This window comes from Orcinus orca, chromosome 16, assembly GCF_937001465.1.
Source record: "Orcinus orca chromosome 16, mOrcOrc1.1, whole genome shotgun sequence".
NCBI classification, from domain to species: Eukaryota; Metazoa; Chordata; class Mammalia; order Artiodactyla; family Delphinidae; genus Orcinus; species Orcinus orca.
This window is the reverse complement of record NC_064574.1, coordinates 28,286,680-28,313,808: the sequence shown is the minus strand read 5'-3', so window position 1 is coordinate 28,313,808 and position 27,129 is coordinate 28,286,680. Positions and strand designations below refer to the sequence as shown.

Genomic DNA, 27,129 nt, shown 5'->3' with positions numbered 1-27,129 from the left:
TGACCTTATATGTTTATGTGTTTAATGATTAGTGGCATATCTCCCCTCTTAGAATGACAGCTCCAAGAGGAAACGGACTCTGTTCTATTCACTGCTATTTTCCCAACACTAGGAACCATCAGACTATGTTAGGCACTCAATACATATGTGTTCAATAAATGAATGAATGACCAGTGCCCTCTGGTTGTGGACTTGACTGTCTCAAGCATGTACGGACCACTCACTGCGTGCTAGGTGCTGTGCGTCATCTTGCCAATCCTCCAAACTCCCCTGTGGATGCCCCCACTTTACAGATGAGAGTCTTGAGGCCCAGAGAGGGAACACAACTAGGCTGGTCACACAGCTAGCCAATGACAAAGCCACAGTTCCTACCCCGTGAGTTAGTCAGACTCTGGAGCCAGCAAAAACCTCACCTGCTGCTCTCAATACATCGCTTCTCTCCCCACACACAACTCAGTCTTCCAGCGCCACATGGCCCCTTCATCTCGACTCATCTACCTTCCTGGTCCTAGCCTCTTCTTCTCAGCCTCGCCCCCAGCCAAAGGCGCTGGCTCTCCACCCTCAGCCAACACAGGACAGGACCAAGGAGAGGCACTGTCATTTCCATACAGCTGTCCCCGGGAGCCAGGCCCTGCCCAAGCCCCCCCATTTTTCCTGAAAAAGCTGAATTATCTTGGCCATTTGGGGGGCACCTCTCGGCACAGGCCGGGCTGCCTGGGCAGGGCCTGGCTGAGCTATTATCCTACATTATCTCACTCCCCTGCTCCTGAAAAGAACCAGTGACTGCTCGGCCCCCTCAGCCCTCCCCTGCCCGCTCCTGTCTTTTACACTTAATTACCTCACTCATTACCCCGCAGCCTGCAGAGGCCGGACCACAACTGGGGCATGAGTAATCCCCACATCACACACCCAGCCAGCCGGCCAGCAAGGAGCAAATTGCTCACACAGCCCATAAATAAAGGAACAGGGCCCGCTCAGGCCTTTGCAGCAAAAGGACCTTCGTGGAGGCTGCCATGAGGGGAAGGCATCGGCCCCAGCTTCCCAGTTGGCCTTTGCCAGCCCTGGTGAGATGGTCCCTACCTCCTCCACCTCCCCCACCCCAGACGGTGACCTTGAACTTCTCCAGGCCACTGAAGTCACAGCTCAGTGCCACTGACAGATGGGGCAGCAGGGGTCCTCACCCCTTCCTCACCACAGCCGGGGAACTGTCCAAGCACGGCTTCCAGGCTTCCTGCATGAACCTTCCAGCCATCTCTCACCACTTCCACCTCCACACTGAATGCCTGGCAGTCCCCTGTGTCCTCTTTCTTCCCCAGCTCCTTTGCATATGCTGCCTCCCCCCTTCCTGAGCACCCACAGACCTTGTTAATTCCTACTCATCTGAGAGATCACTTCCTCCGGAGAGACTTCCCTGATCCCTCCGGGCTGGGTGAGGGACATCATGGACTTTCTCCCATCAAAGCATCAAGTCTTTACGTTGTCATTGTCTTTGCTTGTGTCTTGTGAAGGGAGAACTGAGCCTCACACACATCCCTTTGCCTACTTCCCAGCCCAGGTCCTGGCACATTACCAGGCCACTTACTAGGCACTAAGTAAATGTGAGTGAGTGAATGAATGAATAAGTGAATGAATGAGGTGACGACTGGTAAGCTGCCTGTGCTGGATGAAGGGGTTTGGGCCCCCTTTCCCCTGTGCCACAGGCCTCCTACCTCCCAGGCTGTTGGCTCCTGCAGTCCAGGGCCTCTGAGCTCACAAGGGAGGATGATCTGGGACTCTCTGTGGCTAAAACTTCCCTCCAACCTCTAGGAGGTCAGGCTCAGACCCCTTCCCTCGCATCACCGTGGGAAACACCAACTTCTCCGCTCTGTCACGAGGTAGCCCAGCCGTGGCCCGGAAGTCAGCGGCACCACCTTTTCTCCTTCACTTCCTATATCACCTCCCACCACCTCTACTGGTCCTTCACCTCCTGCAGCACCTGAGGGTGGACGACCCAGGAGCTGGCTGTGTGGTCAGCTTCTCCTGGCCTGAAGGACTTCATCTCACCCTCCTGCTCCCCTCGCAGACCCAGGATAAGGGAGGGAACTTGGAAAGGTGGCAGGCAGGCAGCTCCTAAAACCTGATGGGCCGGAGTTCACAGAACTCTTTGATATCTGATGAAGCCTATGGACCCTTTCTCAGAATAATGTTTTTAAATTCATAAAATAAAATATATAGTATTACAAAGGAAACCAATTATATTGAAACAACTATCAAAATATTAAAAACAAATCTGCATTACAGTAATACATGTGCTTCTTTATTATATATTATAACACAAGATTTAGCAAATAACTGTTGTAATTTTCGAGTCATTATGAGCATATACGGTATTTCAAGATATCTGGAACATCTGTAATGTGACAAGAAAATATCTGTGATTTCTATTAGTGACAATTTACAGGTCCTGCTAATGCCACTATGGTCTGTGGCCTGCATTCATCATTGAAGGAGTGATAAATTTCAGAAAGAGGTTAGTGAAATTAAAGGTGCAATCCTTTTCCTATCCAAGTTAATGGTGGGCCTCCTGAATTCTTTCTATGGTCCCCAGGTTAGAAGCACCTGTGATGGGGAATGACAAGTACATCTCAAATAAATTAGCACTTCCCTTCCCATATCCTGGCAGACATCATTAATCAATTACAGCAGTCTTTCACACTGAGCCCAAGCTCAGTTCTAGAATCTATCTCAACACTAGGCTTTGGGCTATGGCTACCAACCAAAGTGGGCTCTTGAGCTGTAATCAACTTGCCATTCCTGGGGGGCGGGGAAGGGGACAATGCCATCGTCAGCATGAGATTAAGGGAGAAGGGGTAGGAAAATGAGGTTTAGCAACAGTACGGGGAAGGGACATAAAAACAGAACACTCGACCATAGCTTAATGTATGTCACCAGGGCAAACAGTCACCAAAAAGCTTATGAAATGTCTGGACAAGTTATTAGAAGTCCAATATCTAGAGTGAAGAGGTGACAGTCCCTTTCTGCTCAGCTCTGCTCATATATTTCTGGAGCTCTGTGTTCCGTTCTGGGCGCTACACTTTCAGAAAAACATCAGAAAACTGGAACAGGGTTCGGGGAAGTAACCACGAATGCGCAGATGTGTGGAAACCATATCCTGTACCACTTATCTGTTCAGACCGTGAACATGTAACTGAGACTTTCCTCTGAGTCACGTTGTGCTAGGAGCTGGGAACACCAGTGTGAGCAGCCCCAGGCCCCTGTCCTTGGAGTGAGGACAGTGGAAAGAACTGGGTGTCTGCATACCCGCGAGGGGCCATCCTGCACCAGAAGGTTGGAATCTGTGGTATTCCACTCAGTCTGAGAAAAATATTGCTACTGGAGTTTCCAGACAATGGCATGGGCTGCTGAGTCATCAAGGACCCACGGCAGCAAATGTGCTTGAAGAATCTCCGAGAGGCACAGACATCGGGATGGAGGCTTCATACGCAAAAACAAAACAAAAAAAATTAGGTCAAAGGCCTGGCCAGAGGGAGACATCCCTGCTAACGGGGCCCCAAGGCCAGAGCTCATGCTGCCGACACCAGCCCTGGATGCTGACACCTGGACCTTTGTCCCTGCTGCTTCTGGACACTCAGCGTAGAGGCTGCCACACGCTAGCCAGCACGGCATGGGGCTAGGCTGGGCCACATGACTGCCCCAGCTGCAGAGGAAGCGGGAGATCAGTATGGACTCTCTAGTGGGAGGAGGGGACTCATCAGGCAAGGGTGTTGGAAGGTTCTGGGCAGTTGAAAGGAAGGTCACCTGTCCACTCCAGCCACCAAGGACCGGGTGCTTCTTCTGCGTCTGGCTCTATGCTTGGCACTTTCCTTGGATTGTCTCTGTTAAGCATCTCCTCTCTCCTGAGTGTGTGCTGTGCTTGTCAGTGCCCATTTTACAGATAAGAAAAGCGAGCCTCAGAGAATCCAAGTCATTTGCCCTGTTCTTTTAACTGCTTCACAGAGGTGGGCCAACTGGGGCAGGGGTAATCATTATCACTTCGAAGCCGACCTGGGCAAGCGGGCTCTAAGTTCCACCAGTCCTGGGATCTCTAGGATTCCAGACTGCACCTGCCACAGCAACGCTAGCGTGGATTACCTGTGTCCCAACCAAGCATCTGCTGCATCCTGGACTCTATACAAACGTCATCTCCTCAGAGAGGTCTTCCTTAACCACCCCAACTAAAACAGCCCCAACCCATTCTATCTCTGCCCCATGTCACTTGTCTCCCTGGCATTTTGTAGACAGGAAGCTGGCCTACCTATGTATTTGTTATTATCTGTCGGCACAGTAGGATGGACGTGAGCTGCATGACAGCAGGTCTTTGTCCTGTTCACTGCTGCATCCCCAGCTCTGAGCACAGTGCTTGGCACAGGGTAGGTGCTCAGTAAGTATCTGCAGACTCACTGGTTGTGAGCCTTGGGGCAATTTCTTAACTTCTCTGTGCCCATGTGGTCCTTTATAAAATGGGTATCATCATACTGTCTACCTCCACAAGTGCTCATGAAGATTCCATGAGTTCATGCCGTATTACAGCCAAGCAGACCTTCTAATGAGCCCCTACTGTACGCCAGGCCAGTGGGATTTCACTGCAGAGCCTTGACTGTTAGAGCAATAGGAATCAGAGAGGAGACGTTCCTTTGGGCTGAAAGGTCCAAGAGGTCAATGGGAAGAGAGTGGACTCCAAGCTCAAAATGGCTGACGTTACTGAGCACCAACTGTGTGTGAACTGGCATCCTAAACACCTCTCTCAATTCCCACCTGCTCTGTGAGGGACGTACCATTAGTATTGGCATCCCCGTTTGACAACTGAAGAAACTGAGGTACAAAGAAGATAGGTAAGTTGCCCGGGGTAGATAACTCATCAGTAAGTAGCAGAGGAGGGATCTGAAGCCAGGCCATCCATGTTTTTAACCCCTCTGCTCCCCTACCCCTCTACAGCTGGGGTGAGAAAGAGGGGAGGCTGGGAAGGTGTGCGCTGGGGGCATGTGGGTGTTCTGACTCCTCAGGAGTTTGTCCACTCATCTGGGGTCAGGCACAGGTGAATATTGACAACCTCCTGCTTCCATGCACCTGGGCCACCTCTTGGCTTTTTCCTGAATCTGATGGGTCCCAGCTGGTATATGAGCAGAGGCAGGAGCAGGGGGCAGAGCTGGGGGTGCAGAGGGGGGTTGATTCCTCTGCGCCAGGAGCCCTGGTAGCCGGGAAATGCCAACTCTGCAGCTTCCACAGCCACCTCAGCATCTGTCAGGGATGGTTCTCAGCGTGGCTGGTGGGTAGGAGAGGGAGGCAGGAGAGGCCACGGTGGGGTGAGGGAGCCAGCCTCGATCTGGCAGGCAGGAGCCTGAAAATCCCAAAGAAGGCACTTGCCTGTTCTGTGCCTCAGTTCCCCCAACTGACAAACAGGGATGGGCAGGGAATGATGCTGATATCCTGAAGGCTGTTCAAGTACAGCTTCTATGTATCGAGGGCTAATTATGCTGCAGGCCTCATAGAGCCCTATTTAGTAGGTGCTATCATTGGCCTCAGTTTATAGAGGTGACACAGAGGCACAGAGAGGTGAAGTGACTTGCCTGAATTTACACAGCTTGAAGAGGCACAGCTGGGATTAAAACTTGGCTCAGCGTGACCCAGGCCCAAACTCTGAACTACCTCACTTGCTTGAACGTGAAAGGCTGTTTAGCCACTCCATCCCTGACCCGTGCTGGGGGCTTGGCCCAAGTCCCCCTGACCCAGCAGGGAGCCCAGCGATCAGATTCCTGCAACCAGTCCTTTCTAGAGGTTTCAGGGAGCTGCTTAAGGGGTGACCTTGTCAGGGTTCAGGAACTTGGAAGGAAAGACACTTTTATGCGGGAAGGTCAAGGACTGTGGTAGTCAGGGAAGGGACTCAGTTATCCCCCGAAGCAGCGGAAAACCTTGAGGGTTGACACATTAACTTAAGCTCAGGCCAAAGCGGACCAAGGTGAGTGGGGGGGGGGGGGCGTCACAAGGAGGTTTTACACTCATTAGTTTATTCATTCATTCAAGATATACATTTATTGAGCACTTATTATTTGCCCAGCACTGTGTAGGTGCTAACGTGTGGCAGTGAATGGAGCAGATATGGGCCCCCACCCCCCACATAAGGGGCATTCAGCCCTGGGGGAGCGGGGGAGGGAGACCCCCTTTGGCACCTTTGCCCCTCTTAGAAAGAGGGATTATATGGTTTAAGGTCGTGGTTTGAATCCTGACACCTAGCTGGGTCTCCTTGAGCAAGTCACCTTACCTCTCTGAGCTTTGGTTTCCTCATCTGTAAAATGCGGATAGCAGCAGGCCCCACCTCGAAGGTTGTTGTGATGGTTAAATGAGGTAATCCACATAAAGGGTTGGATTTGGCTCCTGGCACATAGTAAGTGCTCAATAAATGTCAGCTAGTATTATTATCATCTGGGACTTTAGTTAATTAATTTATTTATTTTTTTTATTTTTGGCTGTGTTGGGTCTTAGTCGCAGCACATGGGATCTTTTCTTTGCGGCGCCTGGGCCTCTCTCTAGTTGTGGCACGGGCTACAGAGCACGTGGGCTCTGTAGTTTGCGGCACACAGGCTCTCTCGTTGAGGCGCGCGAACTCAATAGTTGTGGCGCACAGGCTTAGTTGTCCCGCGGCCTGTGGGATCTTAGTTCCCTGACCAGATATGGAACCCGCATCCCCTGCATTGGAAGGTGGATTCTTTACCATGGGACCACCAGGGAAGTCCCTCATCTGAGACTTCAGAACATGCTCTTTCCCACCACATGTCATCTCTGTCCTGGGCTAGATCTCGGAGTCAAGCAGGGGACCGATGGGAGGAGGGGTTAACTAGGGCAAAGAGGGAAGGAAAGCGTGCTCTTGGCAGCAGAAACGGTATATGCAAAGGCCTTGAGATGGGAGGCTTTGAGGGAACAGAGTAGAAGCTCCGGCAGGGTCTGGAACTCTGACACACCCCCAACCGGCCCTGTCCTGAAGTCTGTCGAGGCTCTAAGTTCCTGAGCCAATGAGGAGGGATCATGGAACGGTTCCCAGAAATCGTGGCCAGGACCCTTGCAGCTGGAGAGGAGGCAGGGTGGCAGAGTGGTGAGAGCACAGCCTCTGGCGCAGACTGTCTGGGTCGGACCCATGGCTCAACACCTACTGGCTGTAAAACCTTGAACAGGTTTCTTAACCTCTCTGGGATCGGTTTCCTCTCCTGAAAATGGGGCTGACAATACTGTCGAGTCAGAAGGCGAGTGTGAGGACTAACTAAGGCGATATTCGTAAGGTGTGTAGATGAGTACCTGGCATGCAGCCCAGAGCTGTAAGTGTTTATTAAATGAAGAAAGAAAAACATGTGGTGGCTGTGGGGAGGTGCCTGCCACTCGGACTGCAGTCCCTGACAGCCTCCCACTGCAGCACCCTCTCAATGGGCCACAGTGTCTGAGCTGAGGCCACCCCCTTCCAGGACGCCCCGCTGATGACTGGGCACGGTGGGGAACCAGGGCCTGGACATTCTGCCCAGCATGAGACTCCTTTGCAGGAAATCTTGGGGCTGGAGCTCCCTGTGGGCTTGGCCAGTCCTCCTTCAAGCTGCACCACGGCCTGGGGCTCCTCTTCCCCAATCTCCCTGTCTCCCACCTCTCCTTTCACAGGTGTCAGACCTGCACCCTGGTCTGAAGGCACACCTCTTTTTCTTGCAGGTGTTGTCCCCAGTAAATCTCCCGCACTTCCGTCTCTGTTTTCAAATCTGCTTCCGAGGACCCAAATGACCAGAGAGAACACAGCAGCCGTCAGGTTCCAGAGGCCCCCCACAGGGCCTCGGGCAAGTGGTCTCTGAGTTGTGGCGTACAGAGCCGTGAAGAGTCAGTTTTAGGCTTTTCCTACCCTCTTTCCTTTGGCTCAGAAGAGGAGGGCCTGGGGAAATACACTGGAGAAACAGGCAGAGTAAGTGAAGCTTACCAGAGAAAGAGCCCCATCAGCGTGGAGTGGATGCATTTGTGGCCACTCTCCTCCTTGGAATTCATACAGAATCCATTATCGGCTCTGGACAGCAGCTCAGGGACCATCTTGTCCCATGCCCATTCAACAGACCAGAAAGCTGGAGCCCAGAAGAGGGAGCAGAGATAGCAGAGGCGAGCCTAGAATCAGTCTCCTGACTCCCAGAGCAGTGCTTCCTCCTAACACTATGGAGCAAAGCCTGCACATGTGATGTCTGGTCCCCTCTTTACAGACATGCAGAGTGAGGTTCAGGGCGGCTCTGCCAACGACCTGGGGTTACACAGCACTGAGATTCACACCCAGACACTAGTAGCTGCCCTCCTTAGTGATGGGCAGGGCAGGGTTGAAATCTGAGGGATATCAGAGCAGACTAGGGAGGGCCGAGCCTGCAGCTCTCACCAGCTAAACCCATTATGCCAAGACTGGGACTCCCGGGGAGGCAGGCAGCGGGCCACATAGATGTCAGACCCTCCCCAGCTCCTCCGCACAGTAACCATATGGCCTTGAGCCAGTCATTTCACCCCAGTCTGTCGATCGGGCTGATAACAGAGCTTTCTCCCATGAGGTCATAATGAGGCTTAGGTGAATGATGAAATGTAAACAAAAAATAGTCAACAATTATCAAGTCAGGTTACTCTGTGCCAGGCACTGCTCTAAACACTTTGCAGGTACATTATCTGCAACATTGGAGATAGTTCCTATTAAAATCTCCATGTTACAGACGAGGAAAGGGAGGCACAGAGAATCACAGAGCTGGGAAATGGCAGAGCATGGATTTGAACTGAAAACAGGCTGATTCCAAATCCCTCTATCGAAAGCCCCTGGCAAGGCCAGCTTCTGTGAAAGGTAGATGTTTAGAACAGTGCCAGGCATGCGGAGCCACTGTTGATATAATAATAATTATTGTTGTCGTTGGGGAAATTTGCCATCGGCAATGCTATAAAGTCAGAAGAATGAATATCCTGACATGTTTTACGAAACTTTATCATTTCTCCTCTTCAGAAGTAAGGGAGTCATTTAGTAAGTACTCAAGATAAATGTTTCTTGAACTGAAACATTTTATGGTCTTTAGGAAAACACAAAAAGAAGGTGGAGAAACACCCATAGTTCCACCACCCTTCTTTCACTTTTCTGTGCATGTTCATTTTTACTTTGGTCCATAGTTGTAAACATGCTGTGAGAGATTTCAAGATTCTGCATCTTTCACTGAATATAATTCCATGAGCTCTTCCCCCAGATGATAATTTTTAATGGCTGCAGAATATTCCATCCAGGCGATGTCTTATTCACACCCCTCCTCACTGTCTCCAACTTGGGGGTTTTATTCCAGTCTATGATGGTACAGCAAGCATCCCTGGGGAAAAAATTCTTTCCTTATTTGATGTGACTTGGAAAAATGAATTCCTAACAGTGGACTTTCTGAAACCAGTGAGCCGGTGTTGGGGGAGGTTTGGGAGATAGAAGGCCCTCCATGGCGTCCTAGTGCTGAAACCATGTCAGAAGTTGTGTATTTCATCCATGCTTAAGGACATCCGACCCCGTAGGTATTTTTGAACTTCAGCTTCTGGGCTGAGGGTTTCTTCTTATCTGCTAAAGGTGCTGATACCACCTACCAGCTGGAGGTCAGAGACTTGGCATCTGACCTTCAACCTGACACTAGTGAGCTATGGGACCTTGGATACATCACCTCCATCTGTCAGTTCAGGGGGGGATTACCTCTCCACCCTGCCCACCTGGTGAGGGAGAGTCCAGCCCCAGTTCCGTCCCTAAGTCACCGTGGACCCTCAGTGTCCTGTGAAGCTCTCTGGGCTCAGTTTTCCCATCTCTTATGGAAGAGGTAGGAATGATAGAATCATCGAGCAGGTAGAGGAGTGGAGCTCATGGGCACCGACTTGTCTTATTTACCCCACTGGACTAGGCACCCCTAGGGGACAGAGATCCCAGTACCCAGAACAAACTCAAAAATATGACTACACCACGAATAACGATCAACAACTTCCTCTATGTGAGCAGTGAAAAGTTAATTCTCCAACCCATATGTCCACCTTTTAAGGCTGACTCTCACCCCACCGTCATTCACTCATGATTTATTGAGCACCTTCTGGGTTCTGGCCCTGCCAACTTCCTGACCTCATCTCCTTCCACTCCTTGCTGTTCCCGAACTGGCCCAAGCTCATTTTTGCCTCAGAGCCTTTGAACTTGTGAAGCCTCTGCCTGAAGCACTCTTTCCCTGGCTCCTCCCATGGCTGGCTCCATCTCATTACTCACGTCTCTGCTTAGATGTCACCTCTTCCAGGCGACCCTTGCTGACCACCCTGTCTAGGTACCAGCACTCTCCATCCCCACCCAGTTTTATGTCCCTTGAATGTCACCTCCAAGGAGATGAGGGACTAGGACTGTCTAGGTCACTACTTACTCCACACAACCCCACAAACATGTGTTAGGTGAACCCTGGGTGCTCCAGGTGCAACTGTACATATAGAATCCACATGGAATGAGCATGTACTATATGTCAGGCACCATTCCAAGCCCTTTTGCAATCAGCAACTCTTGTAATGCTCTCAGCAACCCCTGAACTAACAACAATTATTATTCCCATTTTATAACATGGGAAACTGAGGCACAGAGAAGTTGAATAACTTGCCCAAGATCTCATGGCTAGTAAGTAGGGGAGCTGGGATACGCTACTGCAGCCTGTTAGAGTACGCCGAGCCAAACGCAGGGCAGAGTCACAAAGCTCAGAGGCCAATGGGCAAGCTGGCCCTGCCATGTAGGAAGTCAGGGGCACTTCACAGAGGAAGTGATGCCTCAGCTATGCCCTGAGGACAAGTAGGGGTGCACTAGGGTGAAAGGGAGGGTTCCTCTAAACAGAGGAACCAGTGTGGGGGCCAAGAGAGAGCAGGAAGCCTGCAAGGCTAGAAGTCAGCTTGTGTGGCTGGAGTGGGGAATACTGGATGTGCCATGAATCAGAGGGTGTGGGCACCTCAGCCCTCTGTGACTGAGGTTAAAAAAAGTCCCAGAGGGCAAAATATGGGGCAATATGGCTGAGAAGATGGGCAGGGCCCCCCAGATCATTCAGGCCCTTGGCAAGATCAGGGGCCCATATTTTATTCCGAGGTTTCTAAGTGACAACTGAAAGATTGTGTGAGGGCCCAAAAGCCGGGGCGGGGGGTGTCTCTGGGAATTTTTGCTGACTCACTATGGGATCCTGGGCACCTCCATGGCCTCTCTCAGCCTCCATGGGTCTTAGTCTCCCAACTGGTATTGGATGACCCAGTCCCAAAAGCACATACACACTGCATCAGCCTGGCATCCCATAAGCAGAATGCTGTTAACCAATGAGATCTTGGCATTCCTAGAGTCTGATTCCGGGACTGTTGTGCTCTGGACATCCCATACTTGCTGAGGCCAGCCCACCACCATGGCACTTTGCCAAGCAGCCTCTCTGGTCAGGGGGTTGCATTCTACTGCTCCTTGGTCCTGCCCAGATACGGGAGCTCCCCTAGGTTTTGGCTGGATTGGGGTGGGGGGGGTCTGCTCAGATCCTCCTGGAGACAAAGGAGCTGACCTGCGAAGAGTTCCAGCGGGAGCCCCACTCCCCCTCCCTTCCCCCCTCTCCCTTCCCAGTCCACGTGTCTCTATTGTCTGCTCCCCGCTTCAGGGAAAGACACAGCCTCGGATGTGTCAAAACCACCACCCCCCCGGCAGCAGGGAAATTAATTACTGGACGATTTTCACTTCCTCTTGCAGCGCGCGCCTGAGCTAGGCACCGGAACAGGACTGGCTGAGCGGGGCTGGGCATCGGCGTCGGGCACTTGCTCCCCCCATCAGTTCTGGAAGAAGAAAGTTAAACCCCAAACCCAACAGGGGGCTTCAGTGGGAGGTCAAGCTGGGGTGGGGGGATGACTTCCCCTAGTTAAAGCTGAGTGTCCAAACTAGCCCCTTCAAAATTGGGGGACAGGGAGAGGGCTGGAGGCAGGAGGATCGCCGCTGGCGAGCTCGCACTCTTTTCTTTGCATTCCCTTCCCTGTCCCCATGTGCCTGAACCCCGCCTGCTCAGACCACTCTACCTCCTCTCCCCTCTCTTTCTCTCTCTGTCTTGCACTTTTCTTTCCCTTTCTTTGCATCCCTGGGGTGCTTTGTTTTTGTGTATCTGGAGCTCTCTTTTTCTCCCGTGGGTGTGTGTGTTGCTACTTCTCTCCATCTCTGCCTTTCTTTTCTCTGTTTCTATCTTGTGTCTTTTTGTCCTTATCTTGGTCTCTCTGCTCCTATTTCTACCTCTTTCAGTGTGTGTGTCTCCGTTTCTCTGTATGTCTCTGTCTTTCTCTATGTATCTCTTCTCTCTCTCTCCCCCTTGTCTCCCTCCCCCCCTTTCTCCGTCTCTCTATATCTCTGCGCCTTTCTCACCCTCACTTTCTCCCCTCCTGCCTGCCCGCTGCTCCCTGAGCCTGGCCTGCCCCCACCGCCGCCGGTTCAGGGGAACGTGTGCGGAGCGATTGTCCTGGGGGACATTTGATGGATTAGAGCGCTGAACAGTTCCATTGCTAGGGGACCACCTGATCTCCTCCAGCCTGCGTCCCATATAAAGCCGGCAGCCGGAGTGCTGAGCACAGCTCCAGCGATCGCCTGTCTGCGCGCCGCCGCCGCCAAGCCCGAGCGGGAGCCAGAGCCAGAGCCGGGGCCGCCGCCACCGGTGCCGGCTCCGCTCGGCCGCCCGCCCGCCCGCCCGCTGGGAGCTGTCCAGTGCTGAAACTCCGCGCAGCCAGCCAATCGCGCCCGGCTGGCCGCCTGCCCCCACCGGGGCCCCTCGCTAGTGCCCCCGCCGAGCCCCCCGCCAGTCGCACCATGCCCCGCTCCTTCCTGGTAAAGAAGATCAAAGGGGACGGCTTCCAGTGCAGCGGGGTGCCGGCCCCCACCTATCACCCCTTGGAGACCGCCTACGTGCTGCCTGGCGCCCGGGGGCCGCCCGAGGACAACGGTGAGTGGGACCCGGCGGGGGGATGGGGGAGAAGAGGAGAGGGGAGTTCGGGCCCTCCCCAACTCGGGCCACGAGGAGGGGTGCGCGCGGTAGGGAACCCCGGGAGGAGATGACCCTGGCTGTGTGCGCCCCCCGGGCTTCCCAAGGGCTGGGCGGGCGGGGCAAGGGCCAGGTCCGTACAAAGGGAAAGTCGCAGGGTCGGCCCATCCCGCCATCAAGCGCCTGCCCGGACTTTGAAAGTTGTGGCCCTAGATTGGTGCCAGAGTGAGGGATGGTGAGAGAATGGAGAGAGAGAGGTGCCCATGAAGGGCTAGTGCTGGGGGGCTAATGCATAAGGCAATCTGAGGGTCCCCTCTCCGTGGTTGAGGGAAGGAGGCTGGTTGCCCGAGAGTGCTCCCTTGATGGGGAAGGTAAACCGGCCTGGACTACCAATCCCTGGGGAAATAGGGCTGGTTCCCTGGGGGTGGCTGGGGGCACCCTCTCTCCCTTCAAGCCTACTCCCCCTGGCGATGCCAGACAAGTGTTCTCGGGCCCCTCTCTCGGCAACTCTTTTGTTACCCTCAGCCGCACGCCTGCCAAAGGCTGGGCCTGTCCTGGGGACTGAGAGGAAGAGGGAATTTCTAGGAGGGGTTCCCCCAAAGTGGCTCCTGGTCTCCTGAGCTGCACTCCCTCCCCCTCCAGTTTCTCACTCCCCTCCAGAGCCAGCCCTGCTGTTTTTTGTCAGTCCCCTACCCCCAACACACTCTATTTCTTTTCAGAGCAAGTGCCTTGTAGGGACAAGGGTTTGGGGGACGAGAGGTCATTCAGGCCCAGAAGGGGGTGAGCTCTGGAGGGTGTGGAGAAAAATCAGAGACTGCTTCTGTGGACCCCATCCCCCATGAAGGGGATCACAAAGGGGTTCTCCTCTGATGGTCCCCACCAGGACAGGTGTCTGGAGCGGGGGCATCCCTTTGGCAGTAAGAAATCTGACATCACATGTGGCATCAGCTTTGGGGTGTGTGTGTGAGAGAGAGAGAGAGAGAAGGGGAGAGGAGGGGAGAGAAAAAGGAGAGAAGAAAGGACTGAAGAAGAGGGGGGAAGCTGAGATGGCAAAGGCAGGAGGGTGGGAGCTTCTGCCTCAGGGATTTCCAAGCACTTCACCCACATTCCATCACTCTGCCAAGCCAGGTAGCAAGAGGGCGCTGGGTAAAAGGCTCTGTGACCTCATCAAGGTCAAAGAAATTAGGGAGTGATCGGGGATACAGCTACAGCCCCTCATCTCCTGGCCTCCCCCAGATCCCCAAGAGAATCAACCTCCCTTTTTCTTTGCCCACATGTCTCATATTCTACTGTCCTCTTTTCTTGACCCCAGGACCTCTTGGGGTTGAGGACTGAAGCCCAGGGATATGGCTGGGCTTATCTGAGTGCTGGCAGGACAGAGGGTAGACCTGGGGCCATGCCAGGGCTGGGGACCTGGGTAGAAATGGAAATGTCTGCAAGCCTGGGATGTGGATCCCTTGGGGAACTGACACAAAGCCCTGGGCTTCTGCCCGCCGAGTCCCCCTTGGTCCTGTCCCAGGCCAGCTGAGAAAACCTAGAGAAGCCCAGAGAATTTCTCATGCACAGCCAAAACTGCAGACTGTTCCTCAGGAGGGAGGCAGGAACGCCTTGCCTTGAATTCAGTCCAAAAAAGCTTTGAAAGGAGCCCCTGAGTGAATGGTGGGAAGCAGGGTAAGGGCAAAGCCATCAGCAGGGATGTTCTACCAGCTTTGATACCCTAGAACCATCCCTGTCCTTGGCCCTTTCCCCAAAGGGCTCCAGACCAGCTCCCTCTGGGGAATCCTGAGGCTGTCCTGATAGTCTGATATCTGGTCTGGAACTCTGGGAGGCCTGGGCTTTAGATCTCTGACTTGCTCTGTGACCTTGGGCAAGTGCCTTCCCTTCTCTGGTCCTCCGCCTCCTCAGCAGTGAAAGAGTTTGGATGGCATGATCTAAGTATCCTTCCAACTTTGACAAGCTCAGCTTCTGTGAAGGTCAAGTTTGGGTTGGGAGGCAGCGGAGATGACTGGATGTGGGTCTAAGAGAATGCAGGGGGCCATTGTCAGGGTTTCTGTAGGGCTCCATTTACCATCTGATGTCTGGCTGAGGGTGGCAGAGTTTCTGAGGCCAGGCGTTTTTCTTGGCTTCAGTCTCTGCAGGCTGCCCCATGCTGAGGACAGGCACCCTGACCTGGGTGCCCTGGCAGTGTCTGCAGTAAATGGTTAGTGTCGGAGACCAGGGGGTGACCCAGGGAACACAGGGTCTGCCTTGTTCTGTTATCGGGGGCCTCTTCCACCCCTGGGGTGTGGCCAGATTGGGAAGTGAAGGCTCCCTCACTGCACGGGTGGGTAGGGGTGCCGGGGGTCCTCAGAGAGCCTGCCGGCTCCTAGCGGTCCGTTGTCTCCGTTCTGCCGGAAATAACCTTGCTGAGCATTTGAGGGAAGTGTGAAAAATTGCTGAGCTGACGTTTTTCTCTCTCAGCGTGTGTAAGTGTGCTGGGTAAACAAGGAGAAAGAGAGGGGGGGGGGAGGTGAGGAGAGTGAGGGAGAGAAGGGGGGGGAGGAGAAAGGAGGGAGGGAAGGGGGAGGGCCTGGGGCTGGAGATAGTTCCAGTTATTAGAAAGATCCTCTTACAAGCCATCCCTGCAGGGTCAGGATGAGACTGGTGGGAGGGGAATCTGGGGAAGGGAGCCTATGAATGTGGAGGTCAGGGGAACCACAGGCTCCTAACTGATGAAGATGCAGGACCCCAAATTAAAGAGTGTACCCCCAGCTCAGGGAAAGGCTGGGAGTGCTGGAGAATTCCTGGAGGACTCCTCCTCCTACACACACACACACACACACACACACACACACACACACACACACACACACACACACACACACACACACACACACACACACACACACACACACACACACACACACACACCAGCAATGCTCTTTGCTTCCTTACTCCCTTCCTTCTCAGCCTCCATGGGCTGGCCAGAGGGTGTGGCAGGTGCATCTGGTCTCCAGCCTCCCCCTGAATGCACAGAACCCCTAAATAGGGAAGAAGCGCCACAAATGGGGAAGGTTCCAGGTCTCTCTGCGGAGCTCCCCGAAGAAGGGAGAGCAGATCTAATTCTGCCGTCCTCTCCAGTGCGAGGCCTCCTCCTCTCCTCCTGCGTCCTCCACTGCTTTCTGCCTCCACGGAGCCTTCCCTTCCCCTCCTCTCCCTTGGGTGATTCCGAGCACAGATTCCGTCTCGCGGTGAGATGCCAACTCACATCCTCCTAACCCTCTCAGAACCTCGCCCTCCAGCTCTACGAAGCCCGTCCCTTCCCAGGCCTAGGCCCCCATCCCGGGGAATGCTAGGGATTCGGCCACCTCAGTGTAGGCTGCTGCCCATCCCTCTGCATAGCAGTGGTCTCCATGGACCGGTGGACGTCTACCTCTCCTCACACCCTAACTCTGAAGTCCAGCTGGATGCCAGGTCCTCCTTCCTCTGCACCCCCACCCCATCCTGCCCCCATAACTCCTTCAGAGTGCATCTGACCCAGGCAGATGAGGGATCAATGCCAATCCAATAACGCACTTGTCTGTCCTCTGCAGCTACATTAAGCCTCCCCAGCAGCTGAGGAAGCGCTCCTACTTCTGCCCATAGGCTTATCTAGTGACCACATTATACCAGCACCCGCTTCTGCTTACCCCCTCTGATGGCGCCGGGGAGTCGCTCCACCTGGCTGAAAGTCCCCAATTGCCACACATCTACCCCACACTTCAGAAAGCCCATTTGGGGAGCAGGGATGCAAAAGGGTAGCCCCAATCCCTTGGCAGACGGAGCCCAGAGATGGCTGAGGAGGTACCCAAGGACACACAGCAGGCCCATATGAGTGTTCTACCCCGGGCATCTTGGTCTTGGTCCAGGTCCAAGGTCAAGATCAGAGACATGTCAGAGGTCCAGGTTCAAAGTCCATGTCCAACGTCCAGTCCAATGTCCAGGTCCAATGTCCAGGTCCAATCTTAGGTCTAGGACAAGGTCTAAAGTCTAGGTCCAAGGTCAATGTCCCAGGTTACAGGTCCACTCCAAAATTCAGAACAAATCCATGTCCAAGTTCAAGTTTCAATCCATGTCCGGGTCAACGTTCAGTCTCCAGGATCAGGATCCAGATCCAATTTCTAGTCCAAGGTCATGTCCAGGTCTATTCTTAAGGCTGGCTGGTTCACGTCTTAGAGCCACCATCAGCTTTCTCTGTGGCTCTGAACTAATCTTCCCTTACCCGAGCCCCAGTTTCTCTCTTATGAAAAGAAGCAGTCAAACTTGATCTCTTTCAGCTCTGACCTTCTAGGGACCCAAAAAATCTGATTTTCCTAAGAATTAGTCACTGGGAATGCGGAACAACAGGGTCCACGTGGGATACTGAATCTGGGGCCCCTGGTCCCCCCTAAAGCCTGGGGTCACAAGGGGGACATGAGGGGCCCAGACGGAGTGTCCACTCTTCAGACAGTCTCAGTTTGTGGCTTCTGAGAGAGGACAGGAGAGTACATCAAGTCCCTGTGGCAGCACAGCAATTTATACATCCCCATCTCTCACTCACACACACACACACACACGCACACACACACACACACAGTGGGCAAATGGCAGTGAGAGCAGAGTGCTGAGGAAGGTTAGCTTCAACTGCCAGAGGCAAACCTGAGGCCAGAGAGATTACTTGCCCGAGATGACAAGGGCATAAATGGCAGACCGCATCACCCCTCCCTGGGGTCCTTCATCTACATGTTCCAGGGATCCCCACAGCCTGGAGGCCCTCTGGGGGGCATGCAAGACGCTGCTGAGAGAGACGAGCCCCCCAGAACTCTTGGCCTCCTTCCAGCTGTGGGCTCCCCTGGGATGAAGTGTCCACTGCCAGCCTTTGGCTAGGAAGGGAAGTTGGCATGGGCACCTTCTGGGGCACAGAGAGGGTAGGGCAGAAAAGCAGGGGGTCTGGAGAGACAATGTGCGTTATGCATGACAGCCAGTCCTGAGGAGGCCCAGAAAGGGCCCCAGAGACACCCTGCAGGGAGCAGGAGGCTGCTCCACCAACCAGTGCTGGGCAACTCCAGACCCGTAGCCACCATGCCTATCTCCACAACCCCTTGAAAAATCTTTCCTATTGATTCCCGCAGAGCTGTGGACCTCCCTATGGGCCACAGGAATTGGGTCACAGTCAGGAAAAAGCAGAATATGGGGGATTTCAGGAGGGAGGGATGGTGGGGAGGGGCCCTGGAATCCTCTCAACACTCCCTGGGTCTGAGTCAGTGGGCACGAGCCCCGCACCCTACAGCCCTGGTTATGTTGGGCCAGACCTCACTCTGCCCACCACTCATCTGGACTCAGGGACCCCCCCCTCCCCAGTGGGCAGGTGTACCAGCTGCCAGGCCCTTGGAGGAGGTGGGTGTCATTTCTGGTCCAGTGCCCAGGGAACCGCTAACAAAGATGCTATAATAAGGGGAGGGGGAGGTACCAGCCCCTTTGCCCAGCTCTGTGAGCAGACAGGAGAAACTATTTTTATCCTGCTTTGCTGCTGACAGACCTGGCTTTCTGCTCAGCTGGCTGGAGCTGATTCTCGAGGCCCGAGGCCCTGGCACAGCAAGACACAGCTCTAAATAAACTCATGCAGCAGCCCCTCCAGCCCCCCCACCTAGCAGGGCCTGGCCCTCCTCAGGAAAGTGGGCCACCTGGGAAGCTGGCCCGTTACTAGGCCCCTCTCTTCTTCTGCTCATCTTGAGACAGGGAAGTGGGATTTGGGCTGGAAATTCCCTGGAGGAAGTTTGCAACACTGGGAATCTGAGAGAGACTGGGAAAAAGAACACTGGCCTGGGAGTCAGGAGGCCAGCCTAGCTCTGGTGTGAACTTGCTTTGTGGTCTGGTAAAGTCTCCTCTCTGGGCTTCAGCTTCTGTAGAACTAGGGCACCGGGGCAAGTGACCACCACACTCCCTTAGACACAAGCTAATGTGCAAAGCACGAAGCAGGGTGCCTTGTACACAGTAAGTGCTCAGTAAGTGTTAGTCATTACTTTTATTGATCATTTACGAAGATTTACAAAGGGCTGGTGCATTTTCTAGAAGAATAGCTTCTCCCCACCCCCAATTCCCCATCATCCCATCAGACACAGGCCAGCTGGGTGGTAGTATTTGAAGAAACCCACCACCCTTTCCTCCCACCAATTGAAAATCGTCCCTCCCCTAGCAGGTCTCCATGCCTGCTCAGGGGTTTTGGAAAAAAACACAGACTCTGGAGGGTTTTGAGTCTTACTCCTCCTCCAGTGACCTTGGCAACTCCTCTCCCCTCTCTGGGCCTCTGGGCTTGGCGCAGTGCCTGGCACACGGAGAGGGCGCAGGGGTAGCTGGAAGCAGTAGGAGCAGAAGTACTTCTCAGAGATGCCCCCACCCTCATCCCAAGGGGTCAGACAATTGGAAGAGACATGTCTGCAAAGCACCCAACACCTGATTTCTCATAAAATTCCCTTGCAGAATTTTTTTCTCCTTGCAGAATTTTTTAAAAATGTATTCTGGACCTTCAGTCTAAAATATCAAGACTCTTGAGTAGGGAAAACCAAAAGTCATTCTCAGGTGACATGTACCTGACATCTCTACATCTCCAAAGTGTTTCCAAGCCTTCCCTATAGCCCCACGTCACAGGAGTGGCTCTGTTCCCTATCCCTCAGATGGGCCACTGGAGCCCAGAGAGGCCTTGTGACTTGCCCATGGTCACACAGCTGGAGTATGAGTAAAAGAGCCAGGATGAGAGCCAAGTCTCTTCTCTCTGAGTCCTGGGGCCTCCCTGCCTCTATCTGCACCCAAACAAGAGAGGCCTCTCTCACCCTGTTGGCTGGGGGACAAGCAGCTCAGCCTTCTACAGTCACCTGTAAGGCAGAGGAAGGCACCCAAAACTTGTCTGAGTTCCACGCACAGAGTCAGAAGAGCATTGCCTATAGTGTCCTAAAGGATTCTCCAGGGTTGAGGCCCAGAGAGGTGAGGTTGTTTGCCCAAGGTCACACAGCAGCCTAAGATACCCATGTGTGTCCCCTTCACTCTCTAGCAGATTAGAAGGATATCACTAGGAGATGTAGTGACAATAATAATGACAATAAAATTGAGAGGCTACTGTGTGCTAGGCATTGTACTAAGTATTTTACACCATTAATTCATTCAATCCTATTATGAGTTCCTTTATACAGATGTGGCACAAAAAGGTTAAATAACCTGCCCGAGGTCACATAGGTAGGGAGAGGTCTGTGGATCTGAGAATGAGGTGGAGTTGACGGGGGTTGGGGGATGGGGGACAGGACAATGGGCATCACTGAGGGGTCTATTCAGCCACGACGCAAAGAGTATTTTTAGAGCATCCCAGTCAACCTTCTTCTGGTAGAGGCAGAGTCCAGAAAGGTTAAGCAACCTGACCAAGGTCACAAAGTAAGTTAGAACCACCTCTGCCAACATGACCACATAAATTCTCATACAACCCTCCACGCCCACCCCACAACCCATGCCAAACTCCGCAGCTGCTGGCCATCATGTCTGGCCCCACAGTTCCCGTCTGGAAGGCAATTTCACATCCGTCCCTAAGCTGAGGAGGAGCCTTTGTTTGAGGCGCCCCTATTTCTACAATATATAGAGATTCCAAGCGACAAGAGAAAGGTGCTGCAGTACTACAGGCCACCACCAGAGGGAACCACGGAAAGAGGGCCCTGCTGCAGGGAGGACTGCCCGGTCCATTGAGCTCCTACCAACGTGGGTCACCAGAATTTTTCTCACCAGACCATGAACCAGAAATTACACATCTTGGGCGAGGAAACAGTGGCCCAGGTTGGAGCTGCAAAATGTGTCTGTGCAGTTGCCAAGAAAACTGCAGCACAGAAACCCATCCGGGGAGATTTGTTATTATTATTCATAATAACAGCCAACATGTGCCAGGCACTGGGTTGGAATCCTGTCTCTAAGTTACTAGCTGTGCAACCTCGGGCACGTTACCTAACTACCTTATGCCTCAGTTTCCTCATCTGTAAGATGGTACCAACCTCAGAGTCATGAGGGTGGGATGCATTCGTGTGTAGAGCTTTTAAATAGTATCTGATATATAAGTGCTCCAGGAGTGTTGGTTATTATTTGTTCACTTTTCACTTATTGTTTGCTTATTCACGGACTCTGCACTGCAAACTGTATGAGTTAGGTGCTTTTATTTTCTCCCATTTCACAGCTGGGGAAACAGAGGCACAGAGAGGTCAGTTTGTCCAAGATCACACAACTGGGAATGGTAAAACTGGAACTCAATCCAGCTAGTCTGGTGCCAAAATGGTGCTCTTAACCAATATGCCATCCTTCCTTAATAACAGCACATGCAAGGCACTGGCCACATGATCAGTGACCTCCTCCAAATGCATTCTATACTAGCCCCATACCCAGAGAAAGGAGCAGAGATGCAGAAAGATGCACAACTTGCTCCAGGTCACCCAGCTACAATCAGTGTCGGGAATCAAGTTGTCCCAAGACCAGGGAGACAGAATGGTCTATGGCAGACCCTGCTGGGCCGGGGATTGAGGCTGGCCTGGCAAATCTTTATCTCCCATTCACCACCCATTTCACAAATACTTATCAAGTGTCCACTAGCTGGGGCACTGGGGATAGGAGGTGAACAACCCAGCCGTGGCCCCTTCCTCAGGGACCTCCCAGCATGTGGAAAACAAGGGGAGCAGTGCAGTGGGTTCCAACTCTTGTTCCACCACTACCACTTGAGCAAGTGGTAGTGGTGGAACAAGTACCACTACCACTCTGAACCTCAGTACAAGAGTGGTACCACTTGAGCAAGTGGTACCACTACCACTTGAGCAAGTACCACTTGAGCAAGCAAGTACCACTACCACTCTGAACCTCAGTTTTCCTTATCTGTAACACAGGTATTTTTGCGATGATTCAGCGAGGTGATGGGAGTGAAGTACTTTGCACAGAGCCTGGCACTTAGGAAGTGCTCTGTAAATATCAGCTAGTATTACCATTATCATCAGTAATTACAACAGGAAGAAATACAGAAGGAGAAAGAGGGAGTCTGGGTATGCCCAACAGGTATTCAACTCAGTCTGAAACAATACTCCCTGAACGTTTTGGGGCTTTAGTACCAGGCCTGATTCCTGGAGTGGGAGGTAGGGGTACCTCCAGACCAAAGGAGGGGAAGATGGGGTGCTGAGAGGCTGAGCACCCCCCATTATAAAGCTGCCACCACCAGTGCCCTCTCTGCATCTGACTACAGTGCCCCTCCCTACTGAGTCCTCCACCCCCGCAATCCCCAATCATCTCTGTGTTCAGAGGGCCCTGTGTGGGCAGCTGAAGGGACAGAGGGAAAGAAAGGGTACACCATTGCTTTCCAGGTTGGGGGACAGTCTGCACACAGACTTCACCCTGTGACCATCCCAAAGTGCCCTATGAGAGGCAAAAGCACGAAGGCTGAATCAGGCAGGCTGTTTAAGGGGACGAAAGCTCTGAATCCAGTTCCCTGCTTACAACAGAAACTCTCCTGGGAGCCCAGGCCCCAGGGGCTTCAAGGAGGGTGCTGGGACCACACAAGGCCCAGGGAAGCAGAGACAAATCAGGGTGGCCCCTGCCCTTGGAAAGCCCCTGTTGAATGCCCTGGCCCACCCACCACCAGTCACTGGATCCCAAAATGGAAAGGATTTCTGGTCCAACTCTAGAGAGGAGCGAGGGGTGGGGGGTGGGGGGGGCGGGAACGAATCTCACGGGGGGACTCCAGAAGGCTTCTAGTGGAGCAGGGAGCAAAGCAGGCTTGGGAGCAAGTAAGTTCCCTTCTTGGAGCATCTACATGCATCTACATGCCACATACGTGACCTCTTTTAAATCCCCCAGCAACCCTGGGAGGTGGGTCTAACAGGATTGTGATCCTTTCATACAACATATATTCTTTGCACACCTCCTTTGAGCCAGGCACACAGATCCCATCCGGGAAGCTCACAGCCTGGTGGGGGAGGCAGACAATTAAATAATCCTCAGTGAAGTCGCTTTTTCAAGCAAGTAAAAAGCATAATTATAATAGCTAACATTTATATAGCAATTCCTGTGTGTTCTCTCTCTCTCTCTCTGTTTCCTTATATGTAAAATGGGGATTATAACAGGATCTACTTCATAGGGTCTGTGATGATTGAATGAGTTAACATGTGTAAAGCATGGCGGCAGAGCTTGGCGCACGGGAAGTGCTTAATTCATCATTCTCATCACTTTACTCAGTCCTTCCAAAGACCCTGGGAAGGAGTGTCCGATCATAAGCTCCATTTTGCAGATGAGGAAACTGAGATTCAGGTAAGTCCTAGGACTGGAACCGGCAGAATGTTGCTGGAATAAAGAAAGCCTGGACTTTAGCGTCAGGCTGCCAAGGTTTGGATCCTGGCTCCATCAATTACTAGTTGTGGGCTTAGACTATACGCCTCAGTTTCTCTATCTGTAAAGTGGGTGCAATAATAATACCTTCCTTGCGTGGCTGTGAGCATTTGACAGTCAACACAAAGCCAGTAGAACTTGACCTCACCGCACTCCACGAGGGTGGGGTGGGGTGATTTTTATTGCGGCCCACGGAGGAAGGATCCGAACTCGGCAGCCTGACCCCCAGAGCACAGGCGCAGGACAGCGACTGCTATCGTACAAGCAGCCGTCACTTCCCTACAGCGGCCACGTGGACGCCTCCCAGGCGCCTCACCTTCCCCGCTTCCGTCTCGCCCCCTCCAGGTTACGCCCCGCACTGCCTGCCCCCCAGCAGCTACGATGCGGACCAGAAGCCGGGCCTGGACCTGGGGCCGGCGGAGCCCGCGTACCCGCCGGCGGCGCCGGAGGAGTACAGCGACCCCGAGAGCCCGCAGTCCAGCCTGTCGGCGCGCTACTTCCGCGGGGAGGCGGCCGTGACCGACAGCTACTCCATGGACGCCTTCTTCATCTCGGACGGGCGCTCGCGCCGGCGGCGCGGCGGGGGCGGCGGGGATGCCGGGGGCGCGGGGGACGCCGGAAGCGCTGGGGGACGCGCGGGACGCGCGGGGACGCCGGCGGGCGGCGGGCACCGGCACGCGTGCGCCGAGTGCGGCAAGACGTACGCTACGTCGTCGAACCTGAGCCGCCACAAGCAGACGCACCGCAGCCTGGACAGCCAGCTGGCGCGCAAGTGCCCGACGTGCGGCAAGGCTTACGTGTCCATGCCTGCGCTGGCCATGCACGTGCTCACGCACAACCTGCGCCACAAGTGCGGCGTGTGCGGCAAGGCCTTCTCGCGGCCCTGGCTTCTGCAGGGCCACATGCGCTCTCACACGGGCGAGAAGCCATTCGGCTGCGCGCACTGCGGCAAGGCCTTCGCCGACCGCTCCAACCTGCGCGCGCACATGCAGACGCACTCGGCCTTCAAGCACTACCGCTGCCGCCAGTGCGACAAGACCTTCGCGCTCAAGTCCTACCTCCACAAGCACTGCGAGGCCGCCTGCGTCAAGGGGGCCGAGCCGCCCCCACCACCCCCCGCCGGCCTCGCCAGCTGAGCCTCCCGACATTCCCGGGCCCCCCCCACCTGTGCCCTCAGCGTCCCCCAGCTGCGTTCCCCTGCCCACGCCCCTCGTGGGGACCCTGCTCCCAGACCGGAACTTTTCTCTCCACCCCTAACCCAGAACTTGCTTCCGGCACTGACTTCCCCAGTACATCCCGACCCACATCGTCCTTACCGGCTACCAAGATTCGGACCTTGACCCCTTGTCCACGCCCTCAAGGCTCCCAACTCAGGCACCAGGTCCGCACCTTTCCCGGGCCCTAGAGCCGGAATTTTCTCCCCCCTTCCCCCCCAGACTCTGCACCTCTCCCCTTCTAACTTGCAGATCTTTCCTCTCATTTCTGAGCTGAGTCTCAGACCGGTTCTCTACTGGAGCCCCCAATGTAAGGCCTAAACCCCCTTTGACTCACGCCTGCAGTGGATGCCCCATCCACACCAGGACACAGGCCTGAGGGATCTAATCTTCACTCCTCTTGGAGTCCCCACTCTGTCCCTGATCCCCTCCTCACCTCAGCTTTAGGTCCAGCCATTCACACACCACCACCCCACCTTCTTCATCCTCGGGGGGCCTTCTCACCCATCCCCACCCCTACTCTCTCCAGATCCCTCATTCCACTAGCAGCTGTCACCCCTCTGAGTTCACCTGACCTGGGGCGGACTTGAGGGGCAGTTCAGGGCCCTGCCCCCTAATGTAGCCCCTCTCTCACCCCAGGACAGCCTCTCCCCAGATTCTCTGAGCACTTTCCCCACCCACAGGACTACAGGTACCCCTCCTTACTCGTTGGTGTGAGGTCTGGGGCACCTCACAAATGCCCTTCTCCCCATCCAGCTGGGCCTCTCCAGTTTATTTATTTGTGTATTTATTGATTTATCTATTTATTATTCTATTTAATCTCTTGGCCTCACCAGGGATGGTCTGGCTTTCCCAGCTGGACTGGGAGGTCAGGGAGCCAAGCAAGGAGAGGGGCAGCAAAGGCCATAGAGGGCTGCCCGCCACCCCAACACACCCCATTTCAGGGAGTGAGGGAGAAGCCCCACCCTCATCAGAGCCTGAACTTGCTGGGGAAGGGGACACGAGAATGGGAGGGATAGCCTGATGACCCTCAACTGGGGGATGGGGGACATCAGGAGGCCCAGTCATGGGGCAGGTCCTCATCCTCCTGAGCCTTCTATTCCCACTCCAGGGAGACCGGAGGGAGGAGCCTCCTCGATATGTTTCCTATTTATTCCTCTTCTCGAGGGACCCCAGGTTCCAGGGACCGACTGAGCCCCGGACCCGCTGGGGCCTCCGGCCCGGTCCGCTCCACGGGAGGAGCGCTCCCTCCCGGCCACGTCTATGCAACTCTCCCGGGCAGAGGGGCCGGGGCTGCCAGCTGCCCCCATTGGCCGCCACTACCTCCCCCGCCGCGCTTCTGCATGCCCGGGCGAGGACCGAAGCACACACCTCCACGCTCGCGGACCCTGGCCCCCTCTGCTTTAAGCACACGCCTCTGCCCCATCTCTAGGCGCTCAGCTCGGGGCAGGAGTCCCGGACTCTCGGACCCTCCCCCTCTCCCCTGAGCCGCGAAGGAGGGTGGAGGCTGGAGGGGCCCCTGGAGCAGGGGCACTTCTCTAGGGCTTCTCCGCTCCAGGCCCACCCGGGGAAGCGAGGCGGCAGGGATGCGGAAAGGGAGAGGGGTTTCAGAATCAATTACGAAGGGTGTTGATCCTGTAAATAGGAACTTCCGACAGCAATAATTTTCCATGCATGCTAAGCCTTTTGGCCATATTTTGTATGAGCGCTTGGCGCTCTCCCTCCCTCCTCCTCCCCCGTCTCCTACCCCAGACCCCCATCCCTTCCTCACCTCCAGCAGTATTACCTGTAAGGCAATTCAGGGATATTAAAGGGACTTTGGCCACTCACCAGTGCCTCTAGACCTTGTGATGGGGACGGGTTTGGGCGGGGGGCATCTGAGAGGCAGCCAGATTTTTTTCCACTCAATTTCCCTCCCTGTAGTCTGACCAGCCTGTAGCTGCCACCAGCAGTCACACAGTTCCAGGGGTCCCTTGACATCCATGAGGTCCCAGGCATCCTCAGTCCTAAACAGTCCTCAAATACTGGGGTTGCAAACTGAAAGGGTTCAAGACCCAGGTTAATAACATGAGGGAATGAAGCACGTCGCCCTAAGACATTAGGGGACGGTTGTACCTGTGACTGACAGGAAACAGCGGGTCTCACCTTAAAGAACTGCAATTCAAATTAACTGCACCTGCCAAACAAATATAACCGTGGGTCAGATTGGTCCCGACAGCCAGTTTACAACCCCTATATCCTTCCCCACTTCACCCTCTGCTGCTCTGGGTGTGGGGGTTCTGGCCAGCCCTAGTGGTCATACAAGCAGCAAGTACATGCATGCAAAAAGGTTGACTTTGGTTCAGCAGGCAACATTGTCCCAAAACAATGAGCTGCCCCTAGAGCCTGTGAGCTACCTGTCACCAAAACTGTTCAGGAAGACAGTGGACAATCAGTCCATCCTCCTTGCCAGTGGGCTTGGTGATCTTTCAAAATACAAATCCTGC

At 54.1% G+C, this 27,129-nt stretch overlaps 2 protein-coding genes across 2 annotated transcripts in view; one reads left to right on the top strand and one right to left on the bottom strand.

Annotated features, from left to right (window-relative positions):
* Window positions 1-27,129, bottom strand: part of BCL2L1 (BCL2 like 1) — an 871,182-nt gene that overhangs the window by 52,895 nt on the left and 791,158 nt on the right. The window lies entirely within an intron of this gene.
* SCRT2 (scratch family transcriptional repressor 2) lies at window positions 11,894-26,460 on the top strand. The gene is made up of 2 exons (XM_004272670.2): window positions 11,894-13,001; window positions 23,775-26,460. The coding sequence occupies exons 1-2, from the start codon at window positions 12,869-12,871 to the stop codon at window positions 24,563-24,565; spliced, it is 924 nt and encodes a 307-aa protein (XP_004272718.1). The 5' UTR covers window positions 11,894-12,868; the 3' UTR covers window positions 24,566-26,460.